At 38.9% G+C, this 25,762-nt stretch overlaps 1 protein-coding gene across 1 annotated transcript in view; it reads left to right on the top strand.

The window, feature by feature from the left end:
• The first annotated feature begins 9,611 nt into the window (after positions 1–9,611).
• PAPSS1 (3'-phosphoadenosine 5'-phosphosulfate synthase 1) overlaps positions 9,612–25,762 on the top strand; it is a 40,328-nt gene continuing 24,177 nt past the window's right edge. The window contains exons 1-5 of the mRNA XM_005517502.3: positions 9,612–9,886; positions 17,365–17,479; positions 20,523–20,758; positions 22,145–22,283; positions 24,564–24,682. Coding sequence (XP_005517559.1) covers positions 9,827–9,886; positions 17,365–17,479; positions 20,523–20,758; positions 22,145–22,283; positions 24,564–24,682 — 669 coding nt within the window. The 5' untranslated portion in view covers positions 9,612–9,826. The remainder of the gene's footprint in view (positions 9,887–17,364; positions 17,480–20,522; positions 20,759–22,144; positions 22,284–24,563; positions 24,683–25,762) is intronic.

The following is a 25,762-nucleotide window of genomic DNA, read 5'->3' on the forward strand; positions in this document are numbered from 1 at the left end:
CTTTCCACTCTTCACATGATAATGAAAGGACCTCTTTTTATTCTTCTCCTGCCCCAGTATATCCTGAATGCCTCCAAGGTATCATTCTTGGTATTATATTTTTTTCAGGATTTCTTCCCTCAACTCCAAATTTAAGCTTTTCCGAACTAGCCTGGAACCATTAGCTGGTGTTGATGAATGTCTGGATTCTGGATGAAATCCCATCTGGTCTACTCGTTGAAGAGTTTGTCCAAGATATTTCAGTCTTTTTCAGACAGTAACAATAATCCCAGATATTTTTCCACAGTGTCCCTTGACATCTCATTTAGCTCTACAGTTACAGAATACTAGTGACTCAAAAGATTACTCCAATGAGTTTTTGAAATTCAAAAAGTTTGAAAGGTCTCTGTTTCTAAAAACTTTATAAAACCATTTCTCCATTTTTTTACATTGTCTATAGTCACAAGAGAGAATTTTTAAGGAGTCAGAGAGGAGTCAAGGTCACCAGACAAATGGGTCTAACAAAAACTGACTGTGCCCACAGAAAAGAACAGCTAAACTGTCATCTCTTTTTTGTTGTTTTTCTTCTATTTCAGTTTTGCAGGTCAGCATAGCAAATAGTATTGTTCTTGGGCATCAAAAGGAATAAAAGGAAATAAATTATTACTGTAGCATTTAGAGACTGATCCTGTTAGCTACTGGGCTGAAAGCCTCTTTGAAAGGGCTAAAACCTTCATCTCCTTTTGATATGATTAAGTGCACTAATCATCTGTTCAACTTGAGTCAGTGTGAGATCCAAGTACAAGCACTTCACAAGCTGTTCCATGTCGCTCTGACCAAAGCTACAGTAAAGTCAGGCTGACACCAGCACCTGCCCAAGGTGAGAAACTTCTCCTTGGGAACTGAGTCAGCTCTAGTTAACAAACCAGCCAACCAACTGCTGCTGCTGCTGCCACCTTTAACCAGAAGAGGGGACACAGGAAGTGGACCAGCTCTAGGGTCGAGGTATCAGCAAGACAAAGTGCAGCAGCTCTGCTCTAAACTCTGGTTGTTTTTTTATCCCACTGGGGATTGAACCAATTATTCTAGGAAAACATGAATTCTAAGTTCCTTAGAGATGACTCAAAGTATTTCAGTTAAAGTTGCTTCAGAGTTGCACAACTGACAAATCAATATTTTTAGCTTTTAGGAAAATGTCTGTAGTTTAATTAAATATTTTAGATTAGAGAGGGGTTTTCCCTGCTCTTGAGTTGCTATATTTAAGCTACTTTTAAACTGAATTAGAAATGTGTTTTGAGTCTCTGGTAACTTTGGTCCTTGGGTGTTCTCCACCAAAACACATTTTATAATTCTGTACTAGTAAATACCACTATGGTAGAATAACTTTATCAAATGTATATGACATAGTGATATTTTTGGCTATATAAGAAGTCTTTGGTTTCAAAGCATTTTCCTCAAATTAAGCACCTACAGAAAATCATTCATATGTTACAGAAGGAGAAACTGAAACACAGAATGACAAGCCAAAAAACATTAGCCATGTAGTAATCTTGCAGACCTATTTAAAGCATTCGTTTTTCAAGAATGTTTGGCATCTACATGGTTTCAGTAGTTCTGCATAGTCCTCCAAAACTTACATCAACAGGTCTGATACTGAACAACAAAGAGTGGAAGTATAATGTATAAATTGCTTTTTTCCCTCCCAGTACACATTTTATGACCCTAGTCCTGTTTTCTAGCAAGCAGACCATTCTTTTCTGGAAACCTTCAGTGTTTCACTTTTTCAGGAAAAATACCCAACTTTAAATTACATGTATTCTTTTCAAAACTGCTAAAGCCAACTAAAGCAACCTTTCTGAAAATTTCTTTAGAATAAATAACTCTTGGGATAAATATCAGTTAGATTCTCAAAATATGTCATGGTTGCATGGACAATCAGATAGTGATTAGAGCTCCTATAGCTCTTTCCAACAGGTGTGTGTTCATATAACACAGGCCTCTAGTCAGCAGTCCAAAGGTCTTTTCAAGATGAGATATATACTTTTTGTCCTAAACATGTTATTCTTAGAAGGTGGATTTGAATGTTGAGAGCAGTAAATTTTTGAAAAGCACTCTAATAGTTCACTTTCCATTTGTAACAAATCAAATGACTGAAGAAAAAATTGTACTACAAATACTTCAGAGAAAGGGTCTTCCTAATTAAAGAAAATTTGTTTGAATTCTAATGACAAAAACTAGAATTAAGTTAAATGATGTATGAAGTGAATAGCAAACAAAGTGGTAGAATACTTGTAGCTGATGAGAAAGCAATTCAATAATAGAGAGACATTAGAAATTACTTTGCAAATATTTATATACAATACATTTACTTAAATTGAAAACCATCTACTCTTGGAAGGAACTTCCTTTTCAACAGCAGTGATTTGGCAAAACCAGCCCTGGGGGCATTATGTCCTGACATTGTTGACAGGCATGAAAAGTCCTCTGTATATTTCCATTCCTAAGAAAACAAACTGATAGCTCACATTCACTTTAATTCTCAGCTTGTGTCTCCTACTAGGATCATAGCTAAAATGTGCTGGTCCTTCTTTGGCTTTAGGATAAAAACTGTTGCATATAACTTCTTCATCTTTTGCTCATCTGACAGGAACTGTAACTGCTCATTCTTTTCCTTGTTGTCTTCCTTAAGCAACTTCTGATCTTCCTGCCTGATGACCTTCTGTTCCACTCCTACTTCAGAGATCCCACCACAGGTGGTTTACAGCTTGTTTACATACTTGCCACAAGACTTTTCCCCCAACCTAATTTCATGTGCAGAGATGTGGAAAAAGAAAGGAAAAAAAAGTTTTCTTCAAATGTTGAACAAAGGCTTTAATAGGAATAGAGAGAGAAAACACCTTCAAATTTATACTGTCTTTAGTTCTGCTTCACTAGAGGTCCCTCTGTCCAGAGTCTATCAGTTTTACTCCTGTTTAAATAAACAATACACCTGTCCTTTCTTGTATCTGCCAATGACAGGGTGACTATACAGTAGCTAAATTCAAAATAGACCAATTCATATGGAAAAAAGACATCTGTCATACAGACAAATATTTTTGAAGTTTGAACACTGGAAGTAGGATTTTTTGGGTGTTAATTTCCTAAATACACAGAAGAGCACACAGCAAAGTATTCAGGTTTCTAAGTGTGTGTCTAGTTCCCAGTCCAATTCAATAGCACTTGCAAAAGTGTCAGCAGTGACACAGGGCTACCTGAAATCCCTGTGTACCTTCAGAGCACAGGGGTAGTCATTCACCTTCAGAAATGTAGTACTTAGCTCTATTGTAAAGTTAATTCTTTACATTGTTAATGACAAAGAACAAAATAAAATAAACCCCAAGAATATCAGCCAACAGAAAGCCTGAATTATTTCTTATTCAGTGAATGACCTCTAGTGGTCATTCATCACAGCTTTCACAGCAGTTGACATGCCAGCTCGGAACATGATGTGCATTTTTTGTGAAATATAGAACATGAGAATCAATTTTTCCTTTTTTTTTTCAAAACTGTGTGTTGTGAAATTTTTCTCTACCTCTGGCACTGTTAAAATCATACTTTTTTTCACTTTATACAGTGAGTCCTGGGTACTCTGCAGGAGTTTTAAGCCAGAGCTCTAGCACCTGCATTGCCCCTTGCTGTTTTCTCTTTGCTAGCCAGTGCCTCCCTCAATCTTTGAAACCTCCCTCAGCCTCTTTGAAATTTGTCAGAGACACCCTTCTGTCATCCAACACAGCCTTGAGTGTATTCTGTTACCTTGATAACCTCTGTTCAGCTTCTCATAACATCATTGAATTGCCTGAAAAGGGCCACCAGACATCATCTCTCACTGCTGGCCAAAGTAGACTACTTCATTCTGAACATGGAGTGAGCTTATCTGTCTAAAAAGCAAACTCAGCAGATGTAATACTTGCAATATAATTGGGAAGAGAGCTCTAATCCTCAGTATTGTGGGACATGAAAAGAAGTCTGAGTTAAACATTCAGCAATATGTCAGAAAACAAATGGCATTCTCATCTCACAGGGGTTTTATCAGCATTTCTGCTGATCTTTCTGTGCCTTCTTTAAACAGTTGGGCCAGATTGTTCTGCTGGACATGCATATCAGTTCAGATATTCAAGAATTTATTAAAACCTTTTGCTAAAGACAGAAAATAGGTTCTGAGAAATAGCTCCTCTATTCCTACCTTTCTCAACTATGGGTGTTATACAGGAATTCTTATATTTTATTTTGTATGTAAATTAACATATCATATCTGCAACCCAAGCTGCATCACAGGTGAAGTATCCACATGATAATTTTGTTAATCTCAGGTAGCTTTTGGTAGTCATCTTTTCCACTACACAAACCTGGTAACAGAGGAAGAACAGCACCTTCAAGAGGAGACCAGTGACTAAGGAATTTATGGCTAAAAGTTTTTTGAGATTGCTTCATAGCCGTACTTCCAATACTGAGAGATCCTTGAGAGGAACTTGAACAAAACATTTTATCTGCTTAAAAGGCATTCTGAAATTCTTGCTTACCAGGATAGTGTCAAAAGAAGAATGATTTATGTGAGAAATAAAGTTTGGAAACTATGCTGACAGAACAGTGATTAACCTTTTCTATGTAGGCAGCATAATCTACATTGAAGATGGGTTTTTCCTTAAAAAAAGAGCAAAACAGTGGACAGTCTGTATGACTACCTGTGTTGTAGTACTCTAGGTATTTTGCAAGAAAAAAAAAAAATAGGAATAGATCTGTAGATGAGCATGAGATGTCATCACAGTTTGATCAGAATGCTTACCAGGGGAGAAATTCCAGTATTAAAGGAATTTCCCCCCTAATTTCTCATTCATTTTACTGTAAGTGACAACAGTAGGTGGATTCTAGAGAGTGCTTCATCAATATTTTTTTCTTCCTAGAAATAAGAGGATATGCATCTTAAAGGTAATATTTATAGCTAAGGTATTTAGGGGCTTGTATACCAAGTCATGTACAAGTAGATGGTCAGTCCTTAATCATTAAACCAAAGTATTAGAGAATACTTTGTTTCTAGTCTGTAGTGAAGTCTAATTCAGACATTCTTTTTATGTTAGAATTGATGTCTAGAAGCTACTAAAAATATTTTTTTTTCTAATATCCAATATTTTTGAACATCTCATTCATTTATCTCTGTTGAAACAACTTGATTTATCTCTGTTGTTTGGTGAAACAATGTAGTAAAAAGTATCAGACAAAATAATTTTTTATTATTAAATATTTTTTTCTTTGAAATGCTGACTTTCCCACTGAAAATTTCTTTGGAATATAACCTAAGAAGAAATCTTGTCTTGTTCCTAATATGATCAGTTGCTCAGATTTTTCTGGAGATTGAAACTGTATGGTACCATGTGTCCCTCTCCTCAGTAATTTTAAATTATACATACTGGGACTCTTACTCTATATTTGGAATTGATTGGTATTAGACAGTATAATTTGCTATGCAAAAGCTAACTCAGCAGAAAATTATTTTCTATGTAACTAGCCCTGTGTAGAATTTGAAGGGTTTCCCTGAGTTGGTCTGGTCAGTGTGTCTGTGTGTACAATTTGCTCTGGGCTGAGAGTCCTTCTTCAGGGGCATTATGTGCATGTAGAGTGCTTTGCCTAAAACTTCATCTGTGCTCAAAGCCTTCATATCAAAATCCAACATAGTTTCTAACTAGTCCCTGCACTGGCTATGAAGATTCTAGTACTTCGTTTTTAACAAATAACTCCATTTTAATGTAATTTCCCACTTTGAAGCTAAGCCAAAAATCCATGAATATTTTGGGCTTGTTGCTCCTGCAAGACATTAAATCCAAATTTATTATTGTCATTTTACAGAGTAGCTCTTTAACAGAAGTATTCAGCATCGAAATCAGCTCAAGGATACTAAATCCTGTTGGTTGCAGAAGTTGGGTAGATCTTCTTTTTGGTGGTTCAGAATAGCCAGAAATACAGCTCATGATCTTTTAGCTCAATTCTGTCTCCATTCTCTGAGCAGAATTTAAAATTTAGCAAGGGCACAGCCTTAGCTCCATAGCCTGCTCTATTAGCTCCATAGAGAAGGGTCACAAGTGCACTGTCATGAGAAGAGTTTTTTAATTCAGCTTGGATGAAGATTAAGAAATAGCAGCAAATCATATTGACCTGCATTTCACCAAGGGCTCCCACAGAACTGTGCTTTTGAAGTTCAGAAAACACCTGACTTGCATATCAAAATCAATCCATCACTAAAGATTTCAGGAAAGTGGAATTGGAACTTACTCCTTAATAGCCCTGCAGAAGTTACACAGTACCTTACAGAGAATTCATAGGTAAAGAATTAATTCCCCAAATCTTTGTATAATGAACATGTATTTGCTTCCTATGTTTAAAGAAAGCTCTTTTCATCTTCCTCTTTAATAGTTTGAGGAGGTTAAGAAGTTAAAGATGCAAAATGTGTGGGCAGCACTGGATAGACTTACATGTCAAACTTCTGTACAATAAAATTACATTCACATTTCCACTGAAACAGCTTTGACAAGAACTAATGAAATGTGACCTATGCTTGTGACATTAGCCTCTGTAAAATATGTAAAAGTTGGTTACTATCAGATATATTGCTTTAGGAAGGACATTGCCAACAGGTTGAGGGATGTGATCCTCTCCCTCTATTCAGCCCTGGTGAGGCACATCTGGAGTGCTGTGTCCAGGTCTGGGTTCCTCAGCACAAGAGAGACATGGAGCTGCTGGAGTGGGACCAGAGGAGTGCTACTAAGTTGATCAAAGGTCTGGAGCATCACTCTTATGAGAAAAGGCTGATGGATCTGGCCTGCCCAGCCTCAGAAAGAGTCAGAGGAGACCTCATTGGAGTCTGGAAGGAGGGTACCAAGAGGATGGATCCAGGCTTTTCTCAGTAGTGTCAAGCAATAGGCCACAAGGCAACAGGCAGCAACTGATGCACAGGAAGTTCCACTTGAATATGAGCAACTTGGTCCCTGAAAGGTGTCCCTGCCCATGGCAGGGGGCTTGGAAGTACATGATTTTTAAGATCCTTTCCAACCCAAGCCATTCTATGATTCTGATTCTATGAGGAAGAACTTCTTTTCTTTGCAGATGAATGAACAATGAACTCCCAGGTTGCCCAGGGAAGTTGTGGGATCTCCTTCACCAGAGATACTCAAGAACCATCTAAATGCAATCCTGTGCCATGTGCTCCCTGCATGACCAGCGAGGTTGGATCAGATGAGCCCACCAGTGTTTCCTTCCAGACTTACCAATTTTGTGATACACCTCATCCACGTGTGTGACTTTACTATAGTATTTTACTATATCATATAATAGTAAATATACTATTATATGTATTATATATATATAATTATTATTATATATAGTTATATCGTTATTTTAGAATGTTAGTGTGATCATAAAAGGTGATTTATTTTAAGAAAGCATTTCTGAACAGCAATTTCTATTACCTCTAAGATTATGTAATCTATCTGACCACTAGTATCTATATTTGCAGACATACTTCACATTTCACTTGTATATAGCTCTTCATCAGGGTTTTTTCAACAGTTTCTGGGAGGAATCATACAGCTCCCCACCTGCAGTCTGTTTGGGCAATATTGTGCATGCATGCTGGTCAATACAACTGCATTTTCTTCTCTTCTGTTTTTTCAAACTGTAAATACCATTGCCTAAAACTTCACCTATGCTCAGTGCCTCATTTTCTCAACTTCCAAATCAGAATGCAACATTTGTTTAGAAAGTATGTAGCAGAAAAGATCCTGTGATGGGATGGGACTTGTTGCTGTCAAACAGCTGACCAAGGCTAAACTACAAAGACCATTAAAAAAAATCTGAAGTGTTTTTGCTCCCAGCCAATGTGTGAGTATTACAGGGGAGCCAAATGGACTTTAAAGAAATCACGCTGCACAGTTAAGTGGGCTGCCTTTGTTTTTGAATTTAACTTACAGCTCTTGCAAACTACTGTTTTCCCACTATTGTCTCTCAGAGTGCAGAATGAACAGCACCAATCTATACCAATACAATCAGAATAAAATAACAGTAGAATTTTAAAAAGAATGTGACCACAAATAACACTGAGAATTACTGTTTAGCCATGTAAAACAACGTTGTGCAAAGCACACTAACTGAGCACACCCTAAACATAACTGAATAGTCAAGGGGGGGAAGCTCTCCACTCACTGTTCCACAGCAGCATGCTGGTTCTCTTTCTATGCTTGGGATAGCAGTGTATGGGAGATTTTTCCTGGGCTCTGTCATTCTTTGTCATGATCAGAATACAGCCAGGGACCATCTGTTGAACAGTTACTTGCATGGCAACATGTGGTATAACATTCAAATCAAGCCTAAATAAATAACTGCAATTTTTGAATTTCTTAGTTACTTTGTATTAATTCCATCAGACCTTCAAATTGGCTGAGCATTTCTATTTTTCTTGATTTCAGAGACATTAACTACTTTGCAGAAGGATTTTAATCAGAATATGAATACCTGCTTTTAAGCCAACACCTTATTTTTTTTGGAAGGATGTCTTTCTGATATAGCAGGAGTAAACACTGATCCACAAAGAGAGCCTTTTTATTTCCTGTTTAAACTGTCAGTGAACAAACACGCTCCAAAGTTTGAATAGCCTACTGTTTTTACAGTAAATGCAACTCCTGTGATTACAGCACTATTTCCACTCCTAACACTTAAGGGCTAAAGTACTTCCTTTCTTAAACTATTGTAAATGGACTTATATTTATACAATAAATGCCACACCTGTTAGCATGGCATCGTCTCCACCTTAAGACTAATACCCAGCTGCTAAAGCAATTCCGTTCTGGAAATAAGAACCTAAGAACTTCTGGTTCTAAATTCGCAGCAAGAGACATTCTCCAGAGCGCAGCACAGGATGAGCTTTTTTTGTTGGAGAAATTTTTGTCACGGAATAATGCGACAGCCACTTCGCACATTCTGTCCCGAGCTTTTCCCAAGGGGCGTAGCAGCCTCCCCTCGGTGCATTAAGAGGAAAAGGTGAGGAGGACACACAGAAGAAAGAACATCTCCGCTATGCTGGCCGAGCAGCACGCTGTAGTGCAGAGCGGGTGGGAAGCAGACCATCAGTGAGGCTGGAAAAGACCTCTGGAATCATGGAGTCCAAGCTGAACACTACCTTGTCAACCAGACCATGGTACCAAGTGCCACATCCAGCGTTTCCTTAAATACCTCCAGGGACGGTGACTCCATCCTCTCCCTGGGCAGCCCATTCCAGTGTCTCACCACCCTTTCTAGGAATTTATAGGAAGAAATTCCTCCTAATGTCCAACCTACACCTCCCCTGGCGCAGCTTCAGGCTATCTCCTTTCGTCACAGCTTCGGACTATATCCTCTTGAATGAAGCGAGCTGCGTTCGTGGGCACAGGGCCGGGCCGCGGGGGGTGGCATAGACATGGACATGGGCAGGGAGAGGGGCACGGACACGGCCACGGACAGGGACAGTGACACCGACGGAGCAGAGACAGGCGCTGGCGGAAGTGGCGGCCACCGCCCCCCACGCACGTCACTGCGCGGCGCAGGCGCGCGGCGGGGCTGCCGTGGCTCCCTCTCCCCTCAGCCACCTCCCTCCTTCCCTCCCTCCGTCCCTCCGTCCCTCCCTCCGGCCGCTGGGCCGCGGCTCCTCCCTGCACCACCTTTGGCCGAGTCGCGGGAGTGCGCAGACGGCACAGCTCCTCGGCGGCAGCGGCTTCATCCGCGCCGAGCATCAGTCGGGAAGGCGCGTCCTCCTCCCCTGCCTCCTCCTCTCGCTGTCGCCGCGGCCATGGAGCTGCCCGAGAGCCAGTGCAAGAAAGTCAAGCTGAGCAACAGGGTGCCGAACTGGGTGAGCGGGCGGGCGGTGCGCCGGTGGGCAGGTGGGCGTGCGGGGGCAGAGGAGCGGGGAGGAAGAAACGGCCGAGCGCCGTGGTGATGTGGCAGTGGGCGGCAGCGGGAGCCGGGACGGGGGGCTCCGTGCGCCGCTCCCCGCCCGGGCCGGGAGGGATGCGGGGAGGGGGGCGCGGCCGTGCGAGCCCGGTCACGGAGCGGCAGTGCCGGGGCCCCGAGAGCAGCGCGGCCGGGGAGCCCGCGGGGCGGCCCGGGACGGCTGTGGGGAAGGGCAGGGAGCCCCTCCGGAGAGGAGCCGGCGTCGGTAGGTTTCATCCCTGCCTCTTCCGCCGTGAGCCCTCGGCTCGCAGCGTTTTGGAAGAAGGAAGACTTAAGAATGCGATGTACAATGTGGCCATTCATAAACCTGGGTTGGCTAAAGACTGGGGTTCTTTGTATGGTGGGTGTTATGTGGAAAACTGTCGGGACAGAGCTTAAAAAAAATCTAACCAAAGCCTTCATTCTTGTTCATAAAGATGGGGGAAGATCGGTTTACAGCAAAGACCAAAATGCAGCTATTTAGAAGAGACATTGCAGGCCTTTGAGAACATTTGATACCTCTGATGATGCAAGGCAAGCAAAAAGAAATGAAAAAGAAAGTATGATTTCTTTCAATCAATGCTGAGTTGAAACAGGCAAGACATAAGACCCAGAAAACATTTGATATGAATGTAAGAGTGTAAATCAGTCTTTAAAGTCTTGCTGTGAGTAATGCAGGCCACAGCTTTCCTGATAAAAGCAGCTGTTGCCTGAAACAGGGAACTTAACTACCCTACTGTTCGGTAGATGTTGTGCCTGTCCAACCCTCTTCCACTGTATACAAGCTCAAACTTGTTTACATTAAAGAGTAATTAAAGATTCAATTTACATGCTTTCAATTTCCTCTACGGAAAAAGCAAAATCGGGTATTTAGAGGATCGTGAAATAGTTGATGTCTGTGTGGGGTTAACAAAGTGTATACAAAAGTTACTCTGTATCATTAGTCATGAGCAAAGCCAAGACAGATTTGTCCAAACCAGGGAAATTCCTTGACAGACATTAAGTGTCTGCTGAGTTCAGTTGAGGTTGGCAACCCCCTCTATGCTACGTGGCAAGAAGAGGAAGTCTTCAGCTTCTCCCTTTTTCTTCAGAAGACCTTAACTTAAATGCTGTTTATAAACCAATAAGCTTCACCAGGAACAAAATTGCTGCTGATTCACATGCTCCACAGGCAAATGTTCTGACACTTCTGGCTCAGCATCTGTTCAGCTGAGGGCAAAGTCAAAGCGATGTACCCTGATGCAATTGGCAGCCCCTATGAGAGTAGGCAGAGCCCTGGCTTTCAGAATTTCTCTGAGCTTCCAGTGCCATTCAAAATACACCTCTGCCTGTGGAAATACCCTTGCCAAGCCCACCTCTGAGCACAGCAAACAGTTACTCCCCATTTACAGAGCACGGCATAGCCACAGACACTGCCATTAAGTGTGGAAAACATGGCTGGATAGGGAGACATGTGAAACACTTCCTTTAGAGTGGCTTGGATTCCTAACACAACTGAGCTGTTGAGTCAGTTTGCAGGTGACTCTGAATGAGAACTTGCTCCAATTCTTGTTTCTGAGAGAATGTTCAGTAGGGTAATTCTGGCTTCATTTTTTATCCATCCCCTCTGATGCCAGCCAGTGAGTCCCCTCCATCACTGGTCAATGAGCTGGTCTCTGCCTTTGGTCATGCTGGTACTGCAGTAGGTGGCAAGCAAAGACACACTCCTTAAATAATACCTTTAGCACTGAATTTCTTGTATCTGCAGTACAGGTGATTTCTGCTGCTGTGATCTTTCAAGCTGTCCCAGCTTTAGAGCACCTGGCAAAGGGGGCAGCTAGTCTGTGTCAGTGGCAGGAGACCATGCATTTGGCATGTGGTGCTTTATGTAGAGGTGTTTAAGCACCTTATTGTATTGGTATCAGTGTGGCAAACTGCTTTCTGGTGGGCTATTGTAAGGATCCAAGTTAGAATTCTTTTTGTAGATGGGAGAAAATGTAATGCTATAGGCTATGGCAGAATATGGATTGGGGAATTGTTAAGTTTTTAAAAGACTAAAAGTTATTATTGCTCAGATATAATTTCTGGGCTTGCCCTTCCTTCCCAATCACAGTTATCTGAATCAAAGTACAGATTTTCAAACCAGAATTTGAGAAAGGAACTAATGGAAGGTATTCCTGGCAGATCTTTTAGTCCTGAAATCTCATATAAATATGTAAGTATAACCTCTTGTTGCTGCCATCCTCTGTAGTAGCTGATTTTTTGTGTTGGAACCATGTCTCCCTTGCTTGTGTATGTAGAGAAAAAAATGGGCACTGTTCAATGTGCTTGAGATGCTGCTTGGCTATTGAGCAGAACACTTTGCAGGGGAAAAGAAGCTACCATTTGGTTATCAGTGCTGAATAATAAATGCCATAAAAATGTATAAATGCCATAAAAATATGAATCAAATAAAAATGTGTTGTTATCAGGGAATCTGATAAATCTGGTTTATAAGAGACATACGGTGAGCAAGTTAACAAATGCCCTAAAGAACTTCTGTTGTGACTGGGAAATGAGAAAGGCATTAAAAATAAGACTGTGCTTCAGAGGGGAGGCTGCTTATGTTGTTTTTCTAGCTCATGGGAGTTCTTAGCTTGGGGAACCAACACTGTCATCTTAGAGGAGAAGGATATGTAATTAGTCACAGTTTCTTCAGTGTATGTGGTTTATATGGAAACCTGGTCTGTTTTCTGATATTTCCAGCTTCAGGCTGTCCCAAGTTGGTGCTGCAGCTTGGGGAGTCTCAACTTGCCATGGAAAGATTTACTTCCTTCTCCAGAGGTCTTGCTTTGTGAAAACTTAAAATTTGATATTGATCATAGAAGTACAATATTTCATTATTGCTTGGAAGTGATGAAGAATAGGTTCAGTTTATGCCAGCGTATATGTAATCTGTGTATTAACCATAGAACAATTAAGCAATAATCTCTTCCTTTGGCTGTCTTTTGATCTTGGCATTGCAACTTGGGTTTGCTTTCCATAGTCTGGTTGCCTGACTATGTACTTTCACCCAAAGGTGTTTGGCACTGATAGTCTGATTTGGCTTTGGCAATAAAAATATTATAGATGTAACTGGGCAAAACATCAAGAAAAAGAAGGAAAAAAAAAAAGTACTCTCAGGAGGTCTGTACATAGAGAAGTTGACAGTTAGTATTTCCTTATGACCCCCGTCATATTTCTTTTGTTGCTGTGGTTCCAAGGTGTCTGTAGTCATTAATTTCCTTGGTCAACTACCTGCAAAGCTAAAATTTACCTTTGTGCCAGAAAAAGTAAACAGCAGAGTTATCCTTCCGTCTTTATCATTGCAGCTTTCCAGTGCACATCTATGAAAGGATTTCTTTAGTATCTCTTTTTTTAATTCAATACCAAGATGTTTGCCTGTTAGTGCAATTTTGATTCCATGTGAGAAATTAACCAGCATAGTGGGGGAGAAGAAAGGAGGGATATGTCAGGATTCCCAGCTGACTTTACTGCTATAATGGAATACAGTGGACTGAAACACTATTTTTGTTTAATGTAGTGAAGTAGGAGGGAAAATATTAAGATGAAGTGTTTGTCTACATAATGCTGAAGCAGTGTGTTGCAGGGTGGAGGACATATTTTTGTGGGGATGTCAGAGTGGAGATATCAAATGGCTGTTAAAAAAGCAGATAAACCTTGGTGATTAATGCCCTTTTTTTCATTAACCCCTTTACAAAAATGTAGTGTGTCCTTTTGACTGTGACTACTATAGTGAATGTAGTTGGGCTTAGAATTTTAAAATAGCTTTTTCAAAGAGTACTTGCTCATCATATTGAGTTTTTCTATTCCATGTTTTCTTATGTTTCATTTCTTTTAACATTCTTAATATAAATCTCCAAGGTGAGTGATGCTTTGATATAGTGTAAGAGGAAATGACTGTTCTTTATATCTGGTATCATTGTGGTTAAATTTCATCAGTTGATTGTCATCAAATTTTCATAATTTAATTTCATCAGTTGATAGTCATCAAATTTTATGTACAAGAATTTGAAGACTGGCTAAATAATTCAAAAGCACAAAGAATATGTGCCAGTGAGTATTTTATTCTGTGCCAAATCAATATTTGTAGTAAGTGAGCATGTTAGGGATAATAATTAAAAACCTGGGTTGTTGAAGATACAATGTTCAGATATTTATGCTCAGTGGTGTGGGCAAATCATATGGAAGCAAGTTATTTAATGGGAAAGTAGACATAATTGGGGAACTTTTTTTTTTTTTAACAACAGAGAATGACTTCCTAAATTATTAACTTTTTAGAGCACCTCTTTAAAATTGGTTTTCTTTTGGAAGATAAGGGGGATTTGGGTACTGCATTGCCCAGGATTAGTGCTGAGCTACCTTGTTTGTGTGCCTGTACACAGATACAAAAGGTGGGGCAGCAGGTGACCGGCAGGTGTGTTTTTGAGTGCATGCAGACTCTTTGGGCACTTTAACCTTTAGTCTTAGGTGCCTGCTTCTGAAGTACAGGTGGATTATTGTCCCTCTGTTCAGCTCTCTGGCTGCTCCACTGCACATGTGCCTTCTCCTCTAGCGAGGCCTTCTCCTTGCTGTGATTTCTTGTCTCCACTAAGTAGGTATTAATCCTATTTTGTCATAAAAGTTGTGTCTTTTTCATAATTTTAAGAATCCCTCCAGCCTGCTTCCTTTGTAAACCTAGTAATACCCTGATTAGTTTCATTGCTGCTTTCCTAGTTCTGGAAAAGAGAGGAAACTGATGTAACTTATAGAATATGGACTGGAAGAGGTCTCCTTGAATGAGACATTTGACCTCCAATGTACGAGTCTGATAATAGACTCGTTGCCAGGGATCGAAAGCAAAGCATGTGTTGGTTTATGTCTTAATGTAAGAGAGCTTACTGAGACAGTGCCGTGGGATTTGTGCTTTGAGACTGCTGTTTATCCAGTGCCTGGTACAATACAGTACATCTGCAATTAATGAGAAAGAATGTAGCTATTACTGTGTTAGTTTGAATGGCTGTGTACATTCATTATGCACTATATATCTTTTAATTGAAGTGCTTCAATTATTTTTGTTGGTTTTAATTCCACAATTTATGCATTTGCTCACTAATATCTCCAATTTTATGTAGTGCATAATTGTTCCTACTACAAGAAGGAAGATTTTGATTTTTTGAGTTTCGGTTTTAGTCAGTTGTATTGTAATGACTTTGTGTACAAAACAGCTTTGTTTTAGCAGATAAATTATTTGAAGGTAACATGATCAGCAGGGATAACTTAATTTTCTATGCTTTTAACCTTGTTTGCAGGTCATAGTTTCTTCCAGGTTGATATTCAGTGTTCATCTAATTTTAGTTGCTGGGCTATCACCACTGAATGACAGAGTTATTGTAGTTAAAACCTGAACATAAGTTCTTACCTTATGTTCTTAACTCAAGCTTCTGTTTGTATTAACTATGAGCCCAGCTGTGTATAGAAGTGGGGACATGCAATCGCACAACTGCATGATTTCCAAATAAGTTATAGATAAACCTTTGAATAGAAGAATGATGCAGCAGCAGTCCTTGAAGCCACAAGTAGATACTGTATTTTTTAAAATTCTACTTTGTGGTGTCTCTCTTTGAAACTATGAACAGCTCTCTGCTAGTACTCCATAGAGGAATATAGTCCCTACTTGCTTTTATATCAAATATACTGCATGTTTTCTTTTTCAACTGGCACTGATACAGTGATGAAAGAGAAGATAGTTTGCAATACATTTGCAAGCAAGGGAAGCCAAAGCAGCATTACAGATACCACTAATCCCTCTCATCCCCCACACCCCTCCCCTCTTTTTTTTGAAGTCTTCTGTTATTGTTTGATTGTTCATGCGTGGTCTGACAATCTAAGGTCTTGATCTTTCACAAACAAAGTTCATATAGCCAGATACCATTAAAGTCTGAGATGATGCCAAGGCTGATCTTCCTGTGGGCTCTCTTACTTTAGATCGTGAAATGTGTTTGACAGCCAGATCGCCTTGCTTTGCTGTATTTATAGAACAGGTTATTATGATGAAAAGTTTTAAGAAACTTGGTATTAATTAAAATATTATTAAAAAAACCTCATCTTTTAAAACAAATTCTTTAAAAAGTTCCTTGAAATAATTCTTTAAACATTTAGAATCTATGATAACCATCTCTTGTCTGGAGACTGATGATACCATACATAAAGGCACTTGTTTAATTGAAATTTGGAAGAGATGTGCATAGTTTGCAATAGAAAGGCCTCTTAGGAGTTAAAAATGAGCCAAAGAGCTGGTGCCACCAAATTTGACGGGTATGATTTGCCCTTTTTCAAGCCAAGTTGGCTGTCACAAATCACCTCCTTATTTTCTGTGTCTTAGCATAGTTTCCAAGAGCTTCTGCTCCATGCTCTTGGTGGGTAGAGAAGTGAGACTGTTGGGTTTGTAGTTGTCCAGGTCTTCCTTACTTTCCTTTTTAAAAACAGGCTTATGTTCCTCCTTTTCCAACGTCACCAGACTGCTGTGACTTCTCAAATATGATGGATCATGGCTTAGCCATATCCTCCGCCGGTTTGCTCAGGAGCCGCGGATGCATCTCATCAGGTCTCCTGGACCTGTGCACCTTCAGGCTCCGTAGATGGCCTCACACCTGGCCTCCTCCTACCTTGGGCAATGGTTTTTCATTCTCCCAGTCCTTCCATTTGCCTTACATGACTTGGGTGGTGTAACTGGAACACTGGTCAGTGAAGACTGAGGCAAAAGAAGTCATTGGCTGCCTCAGACTTCTCCACATCGTGGGTAACCATGTCTCTCCCTTTCCCATGCAGAGAGAGCCCACATTTTCCCTAGTCTTTCATCTTCTATAGGATTCCTTTTCGTGTTTGAGTTTGTCTGGGAGTTCCTTGTTAATCCATGCTTTTCCTGGCTGTTTTTGCCTGACTTCCTCTTTGTTGGGATGCATCACTCCTGAGCTTGGAGGAGGTGTCCTTGAATATTAAACCGTTTTCTTGGGCCCCTGTTCCATTCAGGTCTTTATCCCATGGTACTCTACCAAGCAGATCCCTAAAATTACTTGAATAGAAGTCAAGTCAAGTAGCTCTGGCAATTCATCTGTCTTTTTTATAGTTGATTTTTGTTAAGCAAGTTTTATTTGAAAGTAGTAGTTGATTAACCTGTCAGTCCCAAGCTTCACTGAAGTAGCACAAGGGGTGTGGTTGCCTATGGCTGACTGTTCTAATTTCCTGTGCCTCTTTTGATCCAGGCTGGAGCTGATGGAATGGGTGTTGGTTTTACATCCGTTTTTCTGTCTCCAAGTCTTTCTTTGTGCCTGTGGATGAATTTGTTTGCTTTGCCAACTCACCCTTTATCAAAGACTTAATCGACTTCTTCTTTTACAGGGAATGCAAAGGGCAACCAATGTTACCTACCAAGCTCATCATGTCAGTAGGAATAAGAGAGGCCAAGTGGTAGGAACAAGAAGTGGTTTTCGTGGATGCACAGTCTGGTTAACAGGTACACACCCATAGATTTCTGAGGATCCTTTTGTTTTAGTTGCTTGTTTGAAAAGCTACTTACTGTAGCTCTTTTTTGCATGCAAAGTTGAATGTTTTTGAAATCTAAGACCTTGATGCAAATTTTATTACTATTTTTAGGTATACTAGCAGGAAATTGCTTTGGGACAAATAGTAACTTGAGAATTATTTTGTTCAGTGCTCTGAGAGGGTTGTTTTTTTGGTTCCGTCTGCTACTTAATTCTGTTTTTCTCTGTGTGTGCTGTTTTTTTTTTTCCTTCTTTTTTCAAAACCAATTCTGTCTCTTTGTACTGTCAATTTTATCTATTTAGAAATTAAATACAACTTTTTTTTTGGTAAGAGTGTACTTCTGGATCTTTTCTGTAAAAGCATCTCTTTGGATTGTTCTTGTCTCCTTAGTTTGAAAAAACGTTTCAGCATAAACTTGTGCCATTGGACAGCAGTTGCATGTTTAGGCAATGCATACTGGCAGTTATTTTTGAAGTCAGCTCTGTGGGGTTTTTTTTGTAAAAAGAGGAGGTAAATACATTCTGGAGGATGTTTTTTGTTTTGTAACAGTGAGGGAATTTTTTTGTTCTGTCTTACTAAGCTTTTGGAAGCTTTAAAATATTTCCTGTAAAGCTGGATTTTTTTTTAGTTAAAACTGGTAATTAAAAAAATAGCAAAATATGTCATTTAATTGGCTTGTAATTTAATTGGCTTGTTGTATTGCAACATAAAAGATCCTCACAGAGTATCAGAGAAACTTACATTTACATGAAGTAAGATTGATTTCCACTAGTGTCGGTTAAACGTGTGTGAAATGTAAAGCAATTGTTGATAACAAACTGCTGAGAGCCATTCCAAGCAGATTTGATACAGTGGCTTGCTGTCATGTATTTCTTTAGGAAAGAATGGAACCCTTTCTCTCCCTGTTTCCATCACACAGCTCCAGCCTCTCTCTCAATGCTTGAATGATCTGGTGGGCTGCCTTTCTGTTTCTTCTTGTAATTCATTAATCTAATTTTGAAAAAGGTCATGATAAAAATGTTTTCTCAGTTATCTACATGGCAACATTTTCCAGTTAATGTTCTTTTTAAACAAATGTAATCTTAATCCCCAATTTAATTTTTTTTTCCAGGGAGGAGGGTGGTGGTAAGATATCACGAATGTGTGTGGGAAGCTAGGTTATTGAAGATGTTTGAGCAGTAATGTGAGAGGGTGAAAAGGACTGTAGGTGTCGAAGTAAGCAATATTAACCCTTCTAGAACTGTGTAAACATGAGTTTCAAAATTCTGATAGGTATTAGAATAAAAACTGAAATATTGGTACATTCCAAGATTCTCTCACTTTGTCAGCACTCACAGATTGGGAATGTACAGAAAGATCTTTCAGGAATTGCTTTTCATTTTTTGAGGTAACCTTTATGTGAGAGCTCTGTTTTAATGAGTGTTGAGGGTCCTAGTAAAGAAAACTGAAGAATTTAGAAAAAATATGGAAAAGCATTGCTTTCATGTGTAAAATATTATGCAGTTTTTAGAGTGTTAGTTTAAAGACTTGTCAGCTTGAAGAATGTTTTTAAATTCGTTAATGTATAACTATAACTTTTGCAATTCATTGCATGTTGGAGACCAAATGATGTGTGAAAAGAGAGCATTTGAGTGAATAGCAAGCTAGATGTGGGGTCAAAAATGGCAAGTCAAAGACTGAATCAGTGAAAAGTAAATGATAAAATTGCTGAAATATTCTTTTGGACTGTCATGCCTATTTTGTGTGATAGGGGTGTACTTCACTGCTGCCAAAAGAAGACTGTTCTATTTCCTGCCTTGTGTTCTTTCTCTTGCCTTGCACGCACTGTACCTCTTGCCTAACTCAACACTGAGCTGATTCAACTTGGGAAATCATCAGTGAACTCACCACAGCCTCCACACACAAAAGGGAGAAAAAGGGAAAAAAACCCCATGAATGTGGGGGGTGAGATTAACAGACTGAGTTGGCTAACAGGCACCAGAGGAAGCAATGCAATGGCTCCTTTTCTTTAAGTGACCCCCCAAGCTGTCAAGGTTTCCTTTGCACTTTGTGTTTTCTTAGGGCACACTTCTTAGCACGGTTGCTTATCCTTTGCCTTACATGTCTTGGAAGTAACACCAAGCTGCTGGTTTGTGTGATGTTTTTGTTTTTCTCCATTCTCTGAAAGTTGGAATAAATTTTAATCACCACTAATAAAAACATTCCTCTTCACCCAATAGTGCTACGTTTTTTTATACTACCATTACCCTTTATTTTTCCCATCACTCAAATGGTAATTTTCATCTTATGGAGATCCGAGTTTGTGTTCCATTTGCGAATTGACTTCTTGGTATGAGCAGGAGCATGTGCTCCAGATAAATTGAAATCTAGTCTAGAGAAATTATTTAAATAAATTTCCAAATAAAAGTGAACAGCAGATTTTTAGGGCCTACATATGTTTGTTGCCAAAGATTCTAAATTAGACCAGAGTTTGATAGTACAGTTTTCTTTTCCTGTTACTAACACATGCCAGTTAGTGGAGCATCACTGCTGTATGTGAGTCCTGAGTGAATCAGTGGTGTCTAATTCAGTGCTGTTATTCTGCAAGGAGTAAGAACAGAGTGTGACTTTGGCTTGATCCCATTTCTTTTGCTGACTGAAATTCACTTCAATGTGATGTCTTCCCCTTCTTAAATAAATGTAACAACTGTATTACTTAACTGATTTCTGAATTAAGTTTGCTCAGCTAGTAATAATTGCTATCAGCACTGGGGAAAGTACCTCATCTCTATAAGCAGCAGCAGAGCTCAAGGCCGAACTCTTACCTGCTTCAAATTGCACACTTAACTTTTACCTTACTCTTTCTTTACCTATTGTCTGTGTAAAAGCCACTTGGATTATATTCCAAGTAAGCCTATCCAGAAGGCATTGTTGCTGATGCCTATCACTTTGGGATTTTCATAACACGCATGTACTGCAACTTGCCTTAACTTGTTCTTATGCTGATATATTTATATTATTGTTGAATATTTTAGGTCTGTCTGGTGCTGGGAAGACTACAGTGAGCATGGCACTGGAGGAGTATTTAGTATGCCATGGTATTCCATGTTACACTTTGGATGGTGACAATATTCGCCAAGGCCTTAATAAGAATCTGGGTTTCACACCAGAAGATAGAGAGGAAAATGTGCGCCGGATTGCTGAAGTTGCTAAATTGTTTGCAGATGCTGGTTTGGTGTGCATTACTAGTTTCATCTCTCCTTATGCTCAGGTAAGTCTGAAAAACATCTAGATGAAATGTAAGGAAAATGCAAAATATCACTCAGAATCCTAGTTACAGAAATCCATTCCTAAACTTATCCAGAATCAAATATGTACTTGGTTTTTCTTGGTGACATTTTTCACTTTATGGAGGTGATTACTCAAAACAGAAATATTAATTTTAAATACAAAATGTTTACGTTCATTCTATAACTGAAACTATCCTTCAGTCAATTAGACTGAATTAGAAGAATTATTACTCTTCTATTACAAACAAGCACAAATGATGTTCCAAGAAAGACTCTTAAAATTGCAATATCTTGTTTGATCCATGTAGATTCCAGTACTTTATAAATATGAAGACTAGGTGTACACTTAACCTGAAGACTCAGGTAAATTGCTTTTAAAAGCAATTTTTCCTTTAGCGGATGAATGGTGAGAACTTTATTTTTACCAAGTGACTTAGGGGAAAAGTGTTTTAATTGCCTGTAGGTTCTTTTTAATTTATTTCATGTCGTGTATATAACATGACATTATGTAATACTGAAAATTAATGTATATCCATGTTCACATTGTTGTGTGAAGATTGTTTTCATCCATGCATAAGAATCTGGAGGGGAGAGACAAAAAGGATATGTGAACACCCAAGTATTTTGAAGAATGACCCTGAGACTTAAGCTTAGGTGTTCCACAGATGAGAATGTGTTATTTCTTTGGTTAGTGTGGTGCAAACACTTCTTGTGACTATAATTTGGGGAACTCAAACCCTACAGTATAACAGAAGTCTCTAGATATGAGAAAAATAACTAGTAAAATAAACAATATTTGGTAAGAGAAGATTTTAGTAGATTTTGGAGAGTTTTTTTGTTCTCTCAGTGGAAGTCACCAATATTGTTCCAGTGCTTGGCAAGCCATAAAAATAATAAAATAAAATAAAATATGCAAATAATACAATATTTTGACTACACAAGTCTTGTCAGATTAAGGAATGTAGGGGAAGCTGGTGCTCAGGAGAGAAGGGTGGTTTTATCAAGAGCAGCAGGTAACACCTCCTTCCAGATGTATTCAGCTGGGCAGATGTAATTCCTCAGATCTATATATACAGGTATAGAAAACCCTGCATTCTGTTGGCTGGATTTGGCTGTGGGTTTTTCTTTTAAATCAAGTTTAATGTAAAATATCTCACATCTTCCTGTCAGATTTTACCACTTGATGTACTGTAGTCAAAGTGATGTAGCTTGCAGGGCATCAGTTAATCAAATCAGATTTCTTTTTTCAAACTTAGAAAGCTTGCTTACATTGTGCTGTCTGCTTCTTTAAAATAAACTTCAAAGGCAAAAACCAGTAAAAATATGTTGGGGCAACGTTATAGGATTTTTCTTCTGTTTTCTTTCAGGATCGTAATAACGCCAGACGAATTCATGAAGGAGCAAGTTTGCCCTTTTTTGAAGTATTTGTGGATGCTCCGTTGCATGTCTGTGAGCAGAGGGATGTTAAAGGACTCTATAAGAAAGCCAGGGCTGGAGAAATTAAAGGTGAACCTAAATGTAATCACATCCTTTCTGCATAGGTGAAACATTGGTGTAATTTGACTCCACGTAAGTGGATGTGCTCAAGTCTGCGTGTATCACCCTTAAAAAAAGCATGGATTCAGGACAGGGCTGAGAAGAAAATTGGAATTGACTTCTAAGTCATGGAACAGACTAGTTAAGTGTGTAGGACAGTGAAAGGGTAGAAGTGGCTAACCATACACAGAAAAAGCTTTGAGCACGTTAAAGCAATAGAAACCATGCAATGATTGAGGATTAGTCTGTCTCCTTCATTTGTCTGTTGACCAGTTAAAAAGAGCTTGATTCCTTCTAAAGTCTTTAAAGGTCTGCATTAATAAATCTTGCCAGGTTCTTCCAAAAAGTAAAACATGGCCACTGTCTACGTGTAAAGACCACTAAGAACAGTTCTGAAGATACTTCTACTTTTAAATCTGTGTTCTGTTCCAGTGCCCATGTATATTATTTCCTATTCTCAGCCTCAGGTCAAGATTTAAGTATAACCTGCAATAAAAAAAGCTTAGCTATGCAATCATTCATTCAGGTATTGTTTCAAGTGCTGCTTTGTTCTGTGTTACATTATAGTTTGCAGAAGCTGATGATAGATAGCTCTGTATTTAGTAGCAAAGCAGTTTTCTTAAGTAATCAGTTTTGGGGGTGGAGTTTGCAGATGCTGTATGAATTCACTTTAATCAGAAGAGATATAAAATTCAAGAAATCTAAGACATTCTATATGAGTGGTTGCTTGATACTTCCAGTACTACAGAATATTTCATGTAAACACCAGGAATATATAAAGCTGAATTAAGATTTGTTCAAAATCAAAGCAAGATGGCTTGAGCTGACATGATACAAAGATACAGTTCTCTACAGAATCCTTATTTGTGCCTATTTTATGAGCATCCCTAATATTTTGTTAATTTTACAAGCCCCAAAATGGAATTGTGTTCCTGAAGAAGCGGTATTGAAGTAAACAGTGCAAGATACAAGTAGGTGTAGCAGTGTCTGTGGCTGTATCTTATGACCTATCTGATTTATGAAGGATGGAAATTAAACAAACTTGACAGTTCACAAGGAACAACAATACTGTTCCAATGATTGGCAAGCCATAAAAAAAAATATGATAAAATAAAATATGCAAATAATACAATGTTTTGGTTACACAAGTCTTGTCAGATTAAGGAATATAGGGAAAACTGGTGCTCAGGAGAGAAGGGTAGTTATATCAAGAGCAGCAGGTAACACCTCCTTTCAGCTGACAAGGAATGTCAGCAACTGTTATCTTTTTTTTTTTCTGTGGAAATGGTAATGAGACACTTTCTTTGCCTCCTGTTCCCACTCCAGTAATCAGATCTTTCTAAAGCGTACAGGTTTTGGAAAAGATACCAGCCTTTCTTTATCACATGGGGTACTGCAGTAATTGGTATTTTTTTCTTAGATGAGGAACTAAACTACTAATTTTGAGGGTATTTAAATCCAAAGTGAAAAACTGGAGTTCTAATTTGCATTTGAACTTGTGGAGGATGCAGATGTAGAGTTGCCGAAGCCCAGCTGATATTCCTGATGCAGCTCTGACTTGCAGTGCTTATACTCTTTGCCTTTGGGCTTGATTTTTCCTCCTTGTTTATGCAGGGGTGGTTATAATCTCCATGATTTCAAAGCAGATTGCAAGCTAAGTAGTCCAGAACAAGTGTCAGGGGTAGCTTGTACAGTCTGTCACAGCTATTATAATAAACACAGTCATCAATTTTATGTTAGCAGCTTTCTTGAGGTGAGTATATTAGCTAAACTAATGTAAAAGGTGTTGAAATTCCTTACTTCAGAGTATTGTTTGGTGGTATGAGTGTAAATTTACATATGTACTGGATGTCCATAATATTTTTTCATATTTTATTGATTTTTTTTAAGAGCATAATCAGCTGATAATGAAGGACAGTGGGTGCATGACTAACCCTGGGTTGATATGCACAGTTCTTCTGCCAGTGCTCCTTATTCACAGTAAAAATCAAACAGCTTCACCAACAAAAAAGTGCTTTGTATGAGCTGCAGAATGCTGAAGTTTGGTGCTGTCAGATATTATGATTAGCAAAGAGTCTGATGAAGAAAAAAACCGTTGATTTCCCAAAGAGTTCCTTTATTAAGGAAGCTAAAACTCCATGTTCTTGCCTGTTGTGTTCATTTAGATATGGAAAACTGTCTGTGAATAGCATTAAAAGGAAGTCATCTTTTGGAAGAAGTCACCTAATATTTTTATTTTATGTTCTATAGGTTTTACTGGGATTGACTCTGAGTATGAAAAACCAGAAGCACCAGAGCTTGTGCTAAAAACTGATTCCTGTGATGTGAATGATTGTATACAACAAGTTGTGGAACTTCTTCAAGAGAGGGTGAGCAGAAATGGAGCCATATCTTAGAAACCTTTTTTCCAAGTACTTTTACCTGCAATCTGAACGTAAGTGCTGGGAAAAACAGAGGCAGATTTTGAGATACAAAGGCTTATGCATCTTTCAATTCAGACTTTCAAACTTGTCCTATTGTGTGTTTCCTTTTTAAACCTAAACATTGCACAGCATTGATCTCCAAGTGAAATCAGATTTGGACAAGTGGAAAATAATAACTGGAAGGGAGAGGAGGCTGTCTCAGTTGTTACAGAACCAACAGTGAATGCTGATTTAAAAATTCTAGCAACCAATTTTAAAGAGTCTGAATTTTTACATTGTCTTTATAGTGTACAAATTAATATATACTGCAGATGTGAAGAGACAGGGGTGCACTTACCCAGTGATTTGCTCTCCCTTAAATAGGGGCTGCTGTGCTTGTATCTTTTTTCCCATGTTTCCACTGTTTTTCTTGTACTAGTAAAAGTGGTCCTGCAATTGTTTAATGACCAGCTCAGAAAGCTGATCTTCTTGACATGGCTGAGTTGAGTTTATGGTTCATAGCTTCTGAAAAGGTAGATCTCTTTCCTTGTTCATGCCTCCAATCTACATCATCCCTTTTGAAGTCTCTGGGCCTTCTCCTGTTGCCTGATAAGTGGATTTGGCTCATTACCCTAACCTAAAATACCTAAAATACCTCACCCCCAACGAACTCCACATGGTAAACAAAACGGACAAAAAAACCCCAAACCCAATGCTAAAAGTGAAGGCAGTGAAAAGATGGCTTTATCCTCTCGAAATCATACTCCCAGAATTTGCTAATCCTCATGTAGAAGAGCTGTGTTTCCTTACATTCTAATCTATAGTCAGTGGGTAGCGGATGACATTCCAGACAACTGTTTTGTTTTTTTTTAATTGAGATACTCTTGCAGACAATAACATACTTTTTTTATGTGAGTTGGATGTTCTGGAAATTTAGGGTCTAGACAGTAGTTTGAGTAAAGCTCCACCAAGTGTTGAAGTTGATACAAGCAAATGACCTCATTGTGTAGCCAGCACGATTTAGTTTTAACCCTCTGTGTAAGTACT

Source organism: Pseudopodoces humilis, chromosome 6, assembly GCF_049639895.1.
Source record: "Pseudopodoces humilis isolate 2021_Gansu_Grassland_sample_001 chromosome 6, ASM4963989v1, whole genome shotgun sequence".
Lineage (NCBI taxonomy): Eukaryota > Metazoa > Chordata > Aves > Passeriformes > Paridae > Pseudopodoces > Pseudopodoces humilis.